Source organism: Lontra canadensis, unplaced genomic scaffold (genome assembly GCF_010015895.1).
Source record: "Lontra canadensis isolate GAN:19392208 unplaced genomic scaffold, GSC_riverotter_1.0 scaffold69, whole genome shotgun sequence".
Taxonomy (NCBI): Eukaryota; Metazoa; Chordata; class Mammalia; order Carnivora; family Mustelidae; genus Lontra; species Lontra canadensis.
Genome location: NW_022631063.1, coordinates 10289093 through 10303292, shown reverse-complemented (window position 1 = coordinate 10303292; position 14200 = coordinate 10289093). Strand labels below are relative to the sequence as shown.

The 14200-nt window shown below is 39.5% G+C and overlaps 1 protein-coding gene across 4 annotated transcripts in view; it reads right to left on the bottom strand.

Moving 5' to 3' along the window:
- Window positions 1-14200, bottom strand: part of RAPGEF4 (Rap guanine nucleotide exchange factor 4) — a 294249-nt gene that overhangs the window by 38720 nt on the left and 241329 nt on the right. For all 4 annotated transcript variants that reach the window (XM_032880467.1, XM_032880470.1, XM_032880468.1 and 1 more), the window contains one exon: window positions 10240-10318. In XM_032880467.1, coding sequence (XP_032736358.1) covers window positions 10240-10318 — 79 coding nt within the window. The remainder of the gene's footprint in view (window positions 1-10239; window positions 10319-14200) is intronic.

Genomic DNA, 14200 nt, shown 5'->3' with positions numbered 1-14200 from the left:
ATGGTTATAGAGGATGTGTTGGGGCTTCTATTGATTCCCATAACACTTTCCCCAGCTTTTAGAAGATTTATGTGATTTATTTTTAGATTTTATTTAACATTTACAAAAATGATGGAGAGAGGGGAAAAAACTATATTCCCTTCAGACAGCAGCTCGGGGCTAGGGGTGGGAAATAACATCCCACCAGGTCCCTGGTCTCAATATGATGTAAAACAATTAAACCTAAAAAGAGCAACATTTCAAATATAGTTTGTTCATAAATTCAAACACATCAGGAAGGTCATAGAAACCATTACCTTCTTTGGCTAAAACCAGAACAACCCACTAACCACTTGATGGAGAAAGTCTCATGGGAATATAAACCTGGCACTTCCCCAGGACAAGCAACCATTTAGAAAGGATGATCAATGGAAACCACATACATAAGATACTTTTTTCCCCCCACATAAGATACTTTTAACCACACTATATGAAATATATACTTGGCTAGTGTCTATGTTAAGTGCAGTTAGCAGAGAAAATAAATTACATCACAATCCCGTGATTTTGTCAAATGATAAGGACATACATGTATTAAGCATGGCCATGACTCCTGATATCATGACAGTTAGGTTCAGGTAAGAAGCAATATGGCAGCTTGAATTCATGGTGAAAAAGACACAGAGAGATAAAGTGTTAGATAGAAGTCTGTAAGAAACAAGACAGGAAACAACAAGTGTTAGAATGTGGAGAAAGGGGAACCCTCTACACTGTTGGGAATGCGAGTTGGTGCAGCCACTTTGGAAAACAGTATGGAGTTTCCTTAAGAAAATAAAAATAGAGCTACCTTGTGACCCTGCAGTTGCACTACTGGGTATTTACCCCAAAGATACAGATGAAGTGAAAAGAAGGGACATATGCACCCCAATGTTCATAGCAGCAATGGCCACAGTTGCCAAACTGTGGAAAGAACCAAGATGCCCTTCAACGGACAAATGGATAAAAAAGATATGGTCCATATATACTATGGAGTATTATGCCTCCACCAGAAAGGATGAATACCCAACTTTTGTATCAACATGCATGGGACTGGAAGAGATTATGCTGAGTGAAATAAGTCAAGCAGAGAGAGTCAATTATCATATGGTTTCACTTACTCGTGGAGCATAAGGAATGACATGGAGGATATTAGGAGAAGGAAAGGAAAAGTGAATTGGGCGAAACTGGAGAGGGAGACGAGCCATGAGAGACTGTGCACTCTGAGAAACAAACTGAGAGCTTTGGAGGGGAGTGGGGTGGGCGTTGGGTGAGCCTGGTGGTGGGTATTATGGAGGACACATATTGCATGGAGCACTGGGTGTGGTGCATAAACAATGAATTTTGGAACACTGAAAAGATATAAAATAAAATCAAATGAAAAAAAAAGTCTGTAAGAGAATCTAAAATTACTTACATTTTTATCTTAAATACAATTAAGAAAAGGCCTTAATAGTCAATGTTGGCCAAAGTCATCACTGACACACTGAGTGGATTTCAGATGATTCACAGAATCACAGAATCTGTGAGTTGCAAAAGCTCTTTGACTGTATCTCCAACTCCACAATTTCAGAGGGTAAGGAAACTGAGGTAGAATGAGTTTAAGTGATTTTTCCAAATCTACCAAAAGAATTCTTGATATTAGAACTCAGTTCTCTTATCTCTCCCCAGCACATTGTTTACCTGTCTCTGTTGGCACATTTTGTCTATTAACATTTCTTTATACTAATATGTATTATGCAGCAGAATTAGGGGATTTGAAGTTTATTGGATAATGGGGAAATCAGTCTGAGATGCGGAAACTGATCCCAAAAAATCCACAAAGAAGACAAAGCACATACAGGAAATCAAGAATTAATTGCTGCAGCTCCCTGACAATCTGACGGTCAGGAAGGCATAGGATTCCTAATGTCTGAACTAGATCCTCTCTGCCATAGCTCCAACCAGTACCTCCTGATTTAGAAAGTGGCTTGGGGGTGACTGGCTGGCTCAGGAGGCAGCACATTGGGACTCTTGATCTCAGGATTGTGAGTTCAAGCCCCATGTTAGCCACAGAACTTACATAAAAAGAAAAAAAAAGCAGTGACTCACCACTATTAACCAAACATTCGTGAGGATTCAAATCCTAACTTGAGGTTTCTCTTGTTATGGTAATAAGATTTTTCACCATCTGGGAGCATTAAATCAGAATCCTTAACAGCAGAAATGGGAATCATAAAAAGCTTCAAATGTTTGTTGACTGACTGGTTACCTTAATTCAATTACACTGTTTGGAGTGCTATATATAACACAGTTTTCAAAAACAGACAAACAAACACCATGGCTCCTTAAAAGCTTTATCTAAATTATCTGAAATTCTGTTTTGTCAAGATGTCAAATACAGGGGCACCTGGGTGGCTCAGTGGGTTAAAGCCCCTGCCTTCGGCTCAGGTCATGATCCCAGGGCCCTGGGATTGAGTCCTGCATCGGGGAGCCTGTTTCCTCCTCTCTCTCTCTGCCTGCCTCTCTGCCTACTTGTGATCTCTGTCTCTCAAATAAATAAATAAAATCTTAAAAAATAGAAGATGTCAAATACAGATCATGGATACATTCTAAGGAGGTTCATATTCAATGTCATCGGGAACTAGGTCCACACAAGTACCAGATATCAGGTGCACCTTTGAAACAGAATCTTTTAGTTACTGGGTATTTAATCTATAGGAACACAGCCTCTCAGAATGACTAAATTCTTTGTTGAATTGGACCGGTTCCTCTGGCATCACTCAAATGTGACTGAGGACAAACTGAATCTGTTTTCAGCGTGGATCAGGGCCGAGAATCTGAAGAGGTGAAGGCCGCGGTGTAGGCTACAGTCTTTCTACCCTGCCAACAGCGGGCTTAATATTCCATTGAGTCATTTTCCTCATGCCGGCTGTGCCGTTCAAACACTGTAATTATTTCATATATTTTTACCTAGTTATTATCTTACTCACCACAGGCACCTGTAATTTTTCTGTATTTTTTTTTACTGCTCATTTACTTATTCTTAATTCAGCTAATAATGGTTCCACATATTAAAATTATCATGGGGAAAGTAAGTGAAAACCTCCTAGGACGGAGAGGCGGCAGATTCATTACAGCCTACAACAGGGAATAAAATATTATGTATACTTTTTGCAGTAAGTACATGCTAATTATGCAGCTATTTATAAAACACTTATCAACATTCAAACTGATACCCTTCAATGTTGTTTTTTAAGCCCTGCTTTGCATACAAGATCGCTGCTTGCAGCCGAAAACAAACTTTGGGGGTCATCTGCCCACTGACTAGACAAAGCATTGGTATATTCTTTACATGATGCTAGATTCCTTTCATGGTGGTACAATAATGCATTTATATGGGGCACTACTTATAAGGGGCTTGAAGGTTTATAATGTACTTTCACACACAGAGCCTCATTTGATCCTCACATCCACCTGATGAACTGGGCAAGACAGGTATAATTACCCCTATTATACAGACAGGGTTCAGAAAGGTCAAGGATAATTGCTGAGTACTACAGCTTGTAAGACTCAGGTCTTAAACACAGGTCTTCTGACTTCAGACCTTGGGCTTTTCCCACCGTGTTATGGGGTCTCTTTACTACCCTGCTTGCCTTCGTGGAGCATCCCAATGTTCTGGGCTGCGAATCGATCCCTTCCTTCACGCAACATGTGCTTGGAAGGCAAGTTCTCGAATCAGACCACCTGGGTTCATCTCCCCACTTCCCTACTTACAAACGTGAAGCCGTCGGTCAGTTAATTGGCCTTTTAGAACCTCAGTCTCTTCATCAGTAAATGTCAGAGGACTGCTGTTACAGATGAGCTGAGACAATACTGGTATACCATATAGAACAGTATTGCAGACATATTAAATGCTCAGCAAGTGTTAGTCACTGTCATTATTATTGATCCGCCACCTGGAAATAAAGTGAAATCTTTTAAATTGGTGGTTTGGGAACTTTCCATGAGACCTGGCCTCTCTGGGTTTAACTGTAATGCTATTCCCATCACATCAGCTGCTCCTGTGTCTATGTGAGCCTATGAACTTGAAATTCCCAGGACCACTCTCTGTGTTGTGATTTTTCTTTATGTGCCTCCCATTTTCTTGCTTGGAACTTTTTTTTTTTTTTCCTCATTGATTTTCAGAATTCTTTGCATTTTTAGAAGCCTCTAGTTCTTGGCTATTCTTTTCAGGGGCTAGTATTCCCACCAGAGAAGTAGGATGTGGACTAACAACCCATTGCTGGGTTCAACCCACTACTATTCTAACACTTGCCAGCAATGGAACTTGGGTAAAATGACATCCCTCCTCAGTCTCATCCCCTCATGTAAAAAGAGTACACATCCCTTGGTGTTGATATGAGGCTGAGAAATGTGTATAAAATACTTTGTAGAATATCTGATAACACGGTCATTTTCTGAGAAAGAGGACACATCATATCATGATCAAAGCAAGTCTTCCTTATTGGAAATGAAGTCTTAAGTTGCATATCTACAGAAGTAAATTGCACTGATAGTAGCATATGGATTAAATGCTTACAGAAACAATTGGGGGACTACAATGGTAAAATTTGGCTTCAACAAAATTTAAGCTGACAATTTTCCTTAGACATCTAAATAATATTCCTAAAAACTTGGCTTAATCTCGAGAATAAGAACCCGATGCTGTTTTGTAAATCATCAACAAGAAAAGCAAATTTTGAAAAAAGTTCCTCCTAGGGAACTCCAGTCAACTTCTAAAGAGAATGTCCCAGCTCAATTTGATAGTGAAATAAATGATGGAGGCCCTGCCTTTTCAGTAAAGGAGCTATTGTGTTTGCTATGTCTCTGTATAAGGGATACAATATAGAGAGAAGTAGTTTTAGCTAAAACTTCGTGGCAAATCTGTATTCTCTTTTTTCCTCTTTGCTTCAAGAAATGAAATAAATTTTTTCCATGCCAAAAGCAGAGAATTTGTGTATACTAAGCCAAAAGAAATTAAGATACTAGGAAAAAATATTTGGCCAAAATTATTACTGTATTTACATTTTTATGAATTTAAATATAAGCCATGATCACTCAAGATGCTTTCAGCTGTAATGACAATCTGTCCCGAGTCACAAAGACCTGTATTTGTTGACATAACAAGGAATCTTCGGCAGGGTAAGCTGCAGGGTTGGTACAAGTGCAGTGATGCCATCATAGAACCATTTTTTTTTTTTTTCCTGACTCTCCATGCATTTCAGCTTTGACATATGACTTATTCCCCTAGTCATTGTAGGAAGGGCGTCACTGGCAACTGGGGCTATAGGCTTCCTGTTCTCTTTCCTAAAGTTTGAGAAGCCCCAGGAAGTCTCTCTTTGAATCTCAGTCTACTTTGGGCCTGCAATATGAAAACAAACCATGGCCAAGGGCAGCCTGTTACAGAGTAGCTAGACTGACCCACTGAGATGGCACTGATAACAAGGACAATGTCTCCTGCAGTTGGAATTATTTAGGGCTACATGGAGTTTCTCTAAACATTTGCCAGGATGTGTGTGATCTTAGGTGCTCTCTTGGCTCCATGTGTCTTGATTTCTCCCACATGTAAAATGAAATAAATATCACACTAGTCCTTTTTATGTCTCACATGTGGGGGCTAGGTGCTGGAAAGATAAAGTAAATGATACGAAAAATGCTCCAAATCAAGGACATAGTTATTAAAATTCAGAATAATATTAACTTAGTTGTGATCACTTACTGAACTAAGGCCTGCATGCATTTGTACAAAAAAAAAATTGGCTAGAGTTTAATCATAAAACACATAATTAAGACAACAGGGGAGCAATGCTGTAGTAAACATCAAAAGCATTAAAACATTACTTACTCCTTGACTACTTTTAAAGTAATGAAATGATCTTACAAGTGGGCAAAGATTGAACTGGAAGGATGTTGATTCTTCCCATTGTGTTTGTTATAGGAAAAAAATTTTGAAAAAAAAATGTAAATATCCAATAGGAAGAGGCTAAGAAAATAAACTATGACAAATCTACCAGAAAATATTGTGAGTTAATGAAAATGATAGAATGTTTTTCTCATGCATCTGCGTCACCTTGTTGCCCAGCACTATATGACACATTGTGTTTAATAAGAGTTTACGGAACTGGTTGGAAAAAAAAAAAGATGTAGGCGCACCTGGGGTGGCTCAGTGGGTTAAGCCTCTGCCTTCGGCTCAGGTCATGATCTCAGCGTCTTGGGATCTAGCCCCACATCAGACTCTCTGCTCAGCAGGGAGCCTGCTTCCCCCTCTTTCTCTCTGCCTGCCTCTCTGCCTACTTGTGATCTCTCTCTCTCTCTGTGTCAAGTAAATAAAATAAAATCTTTAAAAAAAAATGTAGTTTCATTTATATATATAAACATACACATATATGTCTGAAAAGATACCCACAGCATGCTATTAAGTGAAGAAGAAAATATTATAAAAAAGCATATACAACATGATCTCACTTTTATAAGATATGTATACTTTGAAAAAAATTTGTAGAGAAGTATTTAATGGCAGAGAAAGCTATTCATAAAATATTTTTTAATGACAAAGCACACAGAATCACTTACAGTATGATTCTCTTGTTATACTTAAAAATATTTTAAAAATTTAAAAAAATAAAAATAAAAATATATATCTACCTGTGAAGAAAAAAGACTGGAAGGATACATACCAAAATGTTAACAACGGTAATACCTGATGGGGTTATGGGTGGTTTTATTTTCTTTTTTAAAGACCAGTGGAAAACTCTACTGAATTTTAAGTGCAAATCTTAAAAAGATTCAAGAAACTGAAGATGAAAAGTACAGAAATTGAACAAATATAATTTAAAAAACTCATTAGAAAGCACTTGTATTCATCAGGTGAAATCGTGTTCCAAGCATATCTAATGAATAGAGATTTTTCTCTCATTAGCGTATAAAAGGCCCGAGATATTAATGTTAAAGAGAGTTCTACCATCTTCCTCCGCACTAAAAGCAAAATTGGAGGTGACATACAATGTGGATTAAGGACAGAAATAGGTGTCAGTGGCTCAGGGCTCAAATCTTTTCTGTACTAGTAATTACCTTTCTCTGAGCAAATCATAATTTTTCATTATCCTCATTTATTGATTTGGAAAAAGAGCAGTGACAGTACTGACTTCTTCATAGGGCTGCTAGGCACAGTCACAGATATTAAGTACTTTGAAAAGACTCAGCCAAAGCAACTCACTTTAATGCAAGTGCTTTAATGGAACGAGGTTAAGTATTTTACTCTCCCTTCTCTCATGTTAATAATATGGGGGTCAACCCACCGGCTCAGCTTTACCTGATTTCTCCCTGTGGCTGGTGCATGAGGTGTTAGCAGTTTATGGGTACTAGTTGTTTGGTCTGCTCATCACCTATTTCTCTACTTCCTCTCTTTTTCTTCACGGACAAGCTCTAGGGGACTGTTGGGAAAGTGCTTTGCCTTCCTTTGACCAAGATGTCAGCAGGGACCCGAGCTAGGCCAACCCAACCCTCCTTCCTAGGGATGTGGGAATCAGCCCAGGATGCTTAGAGCAGATTTGGCCCAAAAGCAGGTCTTTATTTCTTGCCTCCAAGGCCCCTTTTGAAAGCCTGGGCTCTTCTAGGATTCCTTCAATTCTCTGAGTGACCCCAAATCCCTCTGAGAAATTCCTATATTCTTTAAGACAGTCACAGTTGGTTTATGTTACTAATGACCAAACAAACATAGCCTATATAAGAAGCCCACCTAAGATGTTCCTACAGAGAAAGGGGAACTAAAAATTAAGTCCTCACCATAATATAGAAGCACTGCCATGATCTTCAGGGACCGAGCCCTTTCTGTTGGCCAGCCTGCAGCAGGGTAAGCCCCTGGCATCCCCAGGATACCCTCCCTCGGCATCACAGAACAGCAATTTTTGTTGGAGGCTCTTGTTCCCATCTAAGGACTAGACATGTTGTCCAATATGGTAGCCACAAGACACACACGGCTATTTAAATTTAAATTAACAAAAATTAAGTAAAATTACAGATTCAGTTCCTCAGTCGCAGTAGCGAATTTCAAGGCTAGTGGATCCTGGTCTAGCAGAAACAGAGTATTTTTATGATTGCGAAAATTTCTACTGAACGTTTCGTATATTTGGTTTCAATACATTAGGCCTACTTTGCTTTGAGTCAACTGAAACACAGATAAACATGTATCCTGCAACACGTTGTCAAGAAATGTTCTTAAACTCTAAAGGATAAGCTCTTAAAGAAATAATATGTGGAGAAAAAAAAGTGACACACTCCAGGTTCAGAATCCTATGACCTGGATGAATCCTGACGCTGCCTCTTGCCTTGGGTATGTCACCCCACTGTTTCTGAGTCCCAGAATCCTCGTTTATAAGACAATGCTAATATTAACCCAGTAGACACCTGGAAGGATAAATATGGGTCAATGTTGTTAGCAAGATGCCTGACACACAGAGAGTTGGTTCAAAATACAGCAATGAAGAGAATCTAACTTCTTGTAGGGCCAAGTACGAAGGAGGTGATCTGAGGGCACTAGGTACTTTAGATGACACCCAGCCATCCTGGATTCCCTCCGTCTACTGAGAAAAGAATCGGGATCAGACATCAGAGGCATCCCTTGATTCCACTGTTCACCTTCCTGACTTCCTCTCCTCTACCTACTACCATTTTCTCTACACCTCCCGACCTGGACATAGCATGGACTTTCCCTCTAGGAGCTTCTATTTTAAAAACAGAGATCAGTGATATGAATGCCTTCAATCAGCTCTAAAGCAGAACATGCTAATAAATGAAGAAAGCAGAATTTGGAAAAACAAAGACTTGGGGCTTCCACTTGTAAGGATGGCATGATGTGGCCTGCTATATTCCCTCACTCTTCTTTGCATTTTGTTGGCTTTAACCTTATCAATATGCTAACTGTTGGAAAAAAACAAGTCTGAACTCAGTGGTGGTTTTTATTTTGCCTTCTAACAAGTCTCAAAGGTCTAATAACGATTACCATGTGTAGAATTAAAAGAGCACAGAGAGATCCTGAATGTGTTAACTTTACTTGAGAAAAACGGAATATAAGCCAGAAAGAATATATAATGTATGTGAGTCTCATTAAGCTGTCATTACTTAGAAAGATAGTTTCCAGGCAAATAAACATCCAAATCTCACTCTTGCAGTTGCTTCTGAATAACACATTCAACTCAAATCTCCCATCCTCACACATTCTGTTGACTTCAAAGAGAATTATGAGTGAACAAGAAAATGAGCATCAGGTAGGGCAATCATAATTCTGAAAAAGAAAAACATGCAACATTGATTGGATTGCTCAGAGGGGGGAAAAAAAAAAGCCATTCTCCTTCAATAGATTTAACTACTCAAAAAGTCAAAGTGTTTTGGGGTCTAAATTTTTGTTGCTTTAAATATAAAGCAGAATTGGAAAATATACTTTCCCATGACCCCTGAAGTTGAGGGTGTAACTCAATAACATTCACCGTTTTTATTCAACCTGATTTTCTGGATGCTCTCTCTGTGCCAGATACCATGTACCAATTGGTCAATTCAACGGATTACTGAAAAGCTGCCCCAAACAAAGTCAGCGCTCCAGCTGCCCAGGGGAACTGCCATTAGAATTTCCAATTTTGTGTGACTTCAGTCAGTGTGATAATAATAAAAATGGCAATGAAAGAATACATTTGGTTTCTGGAGGACAGGACGGAGTAGGACAGGTGTAAAAGAAAAGCTACCCCATCATGGTCACCCATATTTATGCGCAAAGGGATTAATCCTGGACCTTGGAAGAAGAATGCAGGCAGGCCCCAGGTCATGCTGTCAGGTATCCTGCAGAGGTAAAGAGTCTGTTTCCAAGGTCAGGGAACTGTCCCTACTCTCTAAGAATTCTCTAAGAATACTCTTCTCCATAACTTTCTTTAACCTACCTCCCAGTTATATATCACCTTCCTGAGGTAACTTGGCTCACATTTCTCTACACGGGTAATGGGGAGGAAATCCTTACACACAGCACGACCAAACCTGCTAGAGAGGGCTGGTGTCTACGCTGGGGGGAAAACTGTGGGTGTTTCAATTTGACAGTGGTGGAGAGCATGACCCTGCCTGGGCTGTGACTTACCTTCAGAGAATGAAATGAGATAATGACCAGATAGATGTGAGGTGTCTTCAAGAGAATAGAGATTTCAAACCACAAAAGGATATTGGGCCACCAAGGCTGGGCAAAGCTGGGTATTTGGCATAAAAACACAGTGCATCATAACAAAGTCATTTAAAACAGAATCTACAGAAAAGCAGAGCAGAAAAAGAAATTAGGTTTTTGCAGAAAGCTTTAGAAAGGCAAGAGTATCTATTCATTTGTTCTTGGTCGATGGTTCTTCAGCGTTGGCTTGGGGGATTTGAGTTTGACTGTACATAGAGGTACTACATCTTAAAAATAATAATGTTCACAAGCTTGAGATCAAAACTCAACGTCTTAGGATGGTGAACAAAAAAGTACAGTATTTTAAAGAGACAGTGCTGGTCACCTTAGCCCCAATGCATATTTTAAAAATACCTATAATTAATTAGCTACCCATGGGCATTTCCACGTGTGCAGGACTCACATATGGTCATTTCTTTGTCTACCTTACACCATACATCTTTTGTCAACATCTGTTATCCTTTATGTCTTTTCTACCCCTTGTTTCCATAGGGAGCAATGAAAGATGAGTGGACAATGGAATTCTAGAAAAAGGAGGCGATAAAAGCAGAAAATTGGTGAGGGAAACAAAAGCAGGGAAAAAAAGGACAAGATAAAGGCTAGGAGCGGTAACTGCAGCAAAACAAAACAAAAAACAAAACAGAAGCTCTCTGGCACATTTAAGATGGTAGCTGAGATTTTGTGATATTCATGTCACTTTTCAAATAGAAAATGGTAAGAAATGTAAAAATTTTGATTGAATATATTAGATTTCCAAAGTCTATGTTTTAAATGAACTTATAATTAAAAAATTAAGATATAACTGATATGTAACATTGTGGAAATTTAAGGTGTACAATGTGTTGATTTGATATATTTACATGTGACAATAGGATCATCACTGTCCTGTTTGCTAACACCCCTACTAAGTCACATGACGACATTAGACTCATTTACATGTAACTGACAAGTGTAATCCCACACTGTCCTCACTTGGTGTTACCAGCTATTTTAGTCCCATTATTCAGTCCCAGAGAAGACACAGAGAAGTTGCCAGACAAGCTATATGGAACTTTTCCCCTTAAGTACGAAAGGACTTCGGCTTTGTCTAAGTTTAATCTCTAGGTTCACCTTTGTATAAATTTTAGATATTCTTTATAGATGGTGGGTAAACTCCTATAAGAGTCTCACAAGAACTATGTAACATAGTAGTTTAAATTTTGCTAAAGCAGAGATTTGAGGAGGGGACCCCAAGGCTGGCGAGCTGGTCACCTAGCACAGTATCCAGCCAGCACCCACATTTCAATGTGGCTTTCTCGTTCTCTGCTCATAGGCAGTAACACTTGAGAGCTGATTTAAAAAATCATTGTCTACTAGAAAATAAGTTCTCATGTCACTAAATGACTAATGCTGGTCATAGAAGTAAAAAGTTTAGGAAACTAATAGGTCTTAGGCAGAAAACAGATGTTTTGGTAAATTAAGAGAAGGTACTGTCAGACCCAGTGGTGTACATTTCTATGATGAAAACCAGTTTCACTGTTGACTCTGACATTTCTCACTGTATTAGAAGCCCAGAAATGCCAAGGTCTCCCACCCTATAGCATCCATGTTTCATGGGCCTGTGCTAGGGTTATTTTGAGTGTCCAGGAGGACTGTGTAGAACATTCATATTTTTGATGATGGGAAGATACTGATTTGTTCTTTATCTCCAAGTCATGAACATTATATGTAAGAAAGATGGAATCAGAAAAAAACACAGATAATGAAGTTCAATATTAAATTATGATGTTGACCTGGTTCTAACAACAAAAATGGAAGGGTCAGGAATCACATTCTCCATGCCAGCTACAGAATGCACTGATTTCTAGGCTTCAGTTTTTGAAGAAGCAATAATCTAGTCCCCCTCTTTCAGAGGTGACTTTAAAAGGAAGGATATATTTGTTCTTCATGGGTAACAAAGATCTTACAGATCTTTCCTTAGATGCCATGGTCTCTCATGTACCAGAATCTTCCTTTTCAATCAATACTCACTTTACAGAATCTGCTGTTTCTTACACTAGGCAATCACACATTCTGGGCAAATAGTTAAACAGAGGGGAAAGATCAGCTGTATTTTTCTTGATGCCAGGTTCTAGAAATTTGGTTTATTAGAGGTTATGTATGCCTCTAAGAAGTAAGGACTCCCTTTCTAATGGGTCCATTGAGGGTTTCCTTTCTCAAGAAAAGTTTTTCTCACATTCTTCTCACTCAGACATCTTCAACCATTCCCTAGTGCTTACTTAGCTCTGCACTGAAGACCCTGTAAGATCTGTCATCAAATTCCTAGACCTTACCTTCCTCCTCCCACTTATATATATGATAGTCAGGCAGAACCAGACCATTTGGTCCTTCTAGGTCTAGGTCAGTACTAATGTTGTCCTTCAGTATGGTAGGCTTAGTCCCCAGTCTCTCGTTACTAGCCTCCCACCTTCCTGAGGGCCACTCCCAAGGCTATATCCTCCATGACACTTTGCCTGGTCCCCTCAGTTGGTCCCCCTCCTGAAGCACTTGCCTTATGCCCAAGTTATTTGCACATCCCTCTATGTCCTTTGGCAGGTTATAAACTTCCTGAGGACAGAAGGGTGGTTTCTTGGGTTCACCTTGCCTAGCACCCAGCTTTGAGTCTGCCCTACAGGATACTCAACAAATATTGAACTGAAAATGACTGCTCTAGAGTCAGAGATCCTGGCTTTTATACAAACTACTCCCCAATTAATGTACTGCATGAAAACAAATCCAATTATCTCTGTATAAATGAGAAGCTAGAAGGAGGAGATCAAATAAGAAGTAAATCAGTGGCAAAATACTTTTCGGAGGTATAGAATAATAATGATAACTTTACCTTGAATATATTGCAAAGGTGATGGAACTGGGCTTTGAACTGTCACTAAGTATTTGACATAAATCTTTGAACTTCTTTTAGTGATAAATGTTCTACGGGCTCGGCATGCTTAAAATAGTAACCTATTATTCTGAGATAGGCCTGTAACATAGGATTTTTTTTTTTTAAGTTGAATACTTGCTGTTCCAAAGTCATGTACAAGATGGTAACTGAAATGGAGAACAGTATGTAACTCTGAACATGTAGCTCAGTGGTGTGATTCGTCTCATTCATCCTCAAATCTCTGAGTCGTAGTCAGGAGGACTGGTTCACCATAAGGCAATGTTATGAGTGGAATGTTTCCCCCCTGAAAAGATATGTTGAAATTGTAACCCTCACTACCTAAGAATGTGATCTTATTTGGAAATAGGTCTTTGCTGATGTAGTTAAGAAGAAGGCATCAGCGTGAGCCCTAATCCAATACGAGTGGTATCCTTTATGAAAAGAGGAAATTTGGACACAGAGGCAGATGTACAGAGGGAAGGCTATGTGCAAAGGCACATAGTGAACATGCCACGTGAACATGAGCATGCCACTGTACATGAACATGCCACGTGAACATGAACATGCCACGTGAACATGAGCATGCCACATGAACATGAGCATGCCACGTGAACATGAACATGCCACGTGAACATGAGCATGCCACGTGAACATGAGCATGCCACGTGTACATGAACATGTCACGTGTACATGAACATGCCACGTGAACACGAGCATGCCACGTGTACATGAACATGCCACGTGAACATGAACATGCCACGTGAACATGAACATGCCACGTGTACATGAACATGCCACGTGAACATGAACATGCCACGTGAACATGAACATGCCACGTGTACATGAACATGCCACGTGAACATGAAGGCAGAGACCCAAGAGAAGCAGCTACAGAACGAGGAATGCCAAGGGTTGCTGGCAAGCCACTAGAAGCTAGGAAAATGGCATGAACAGATTCTCCTCCGCAGCCATCAGAAGAAGCCAGCCCTGCTGTCACCTTGATCCTGGACTTCTAGCCTCCGGCACTCGCAGACGATATACCTCTATTGTTTAAGCCACCC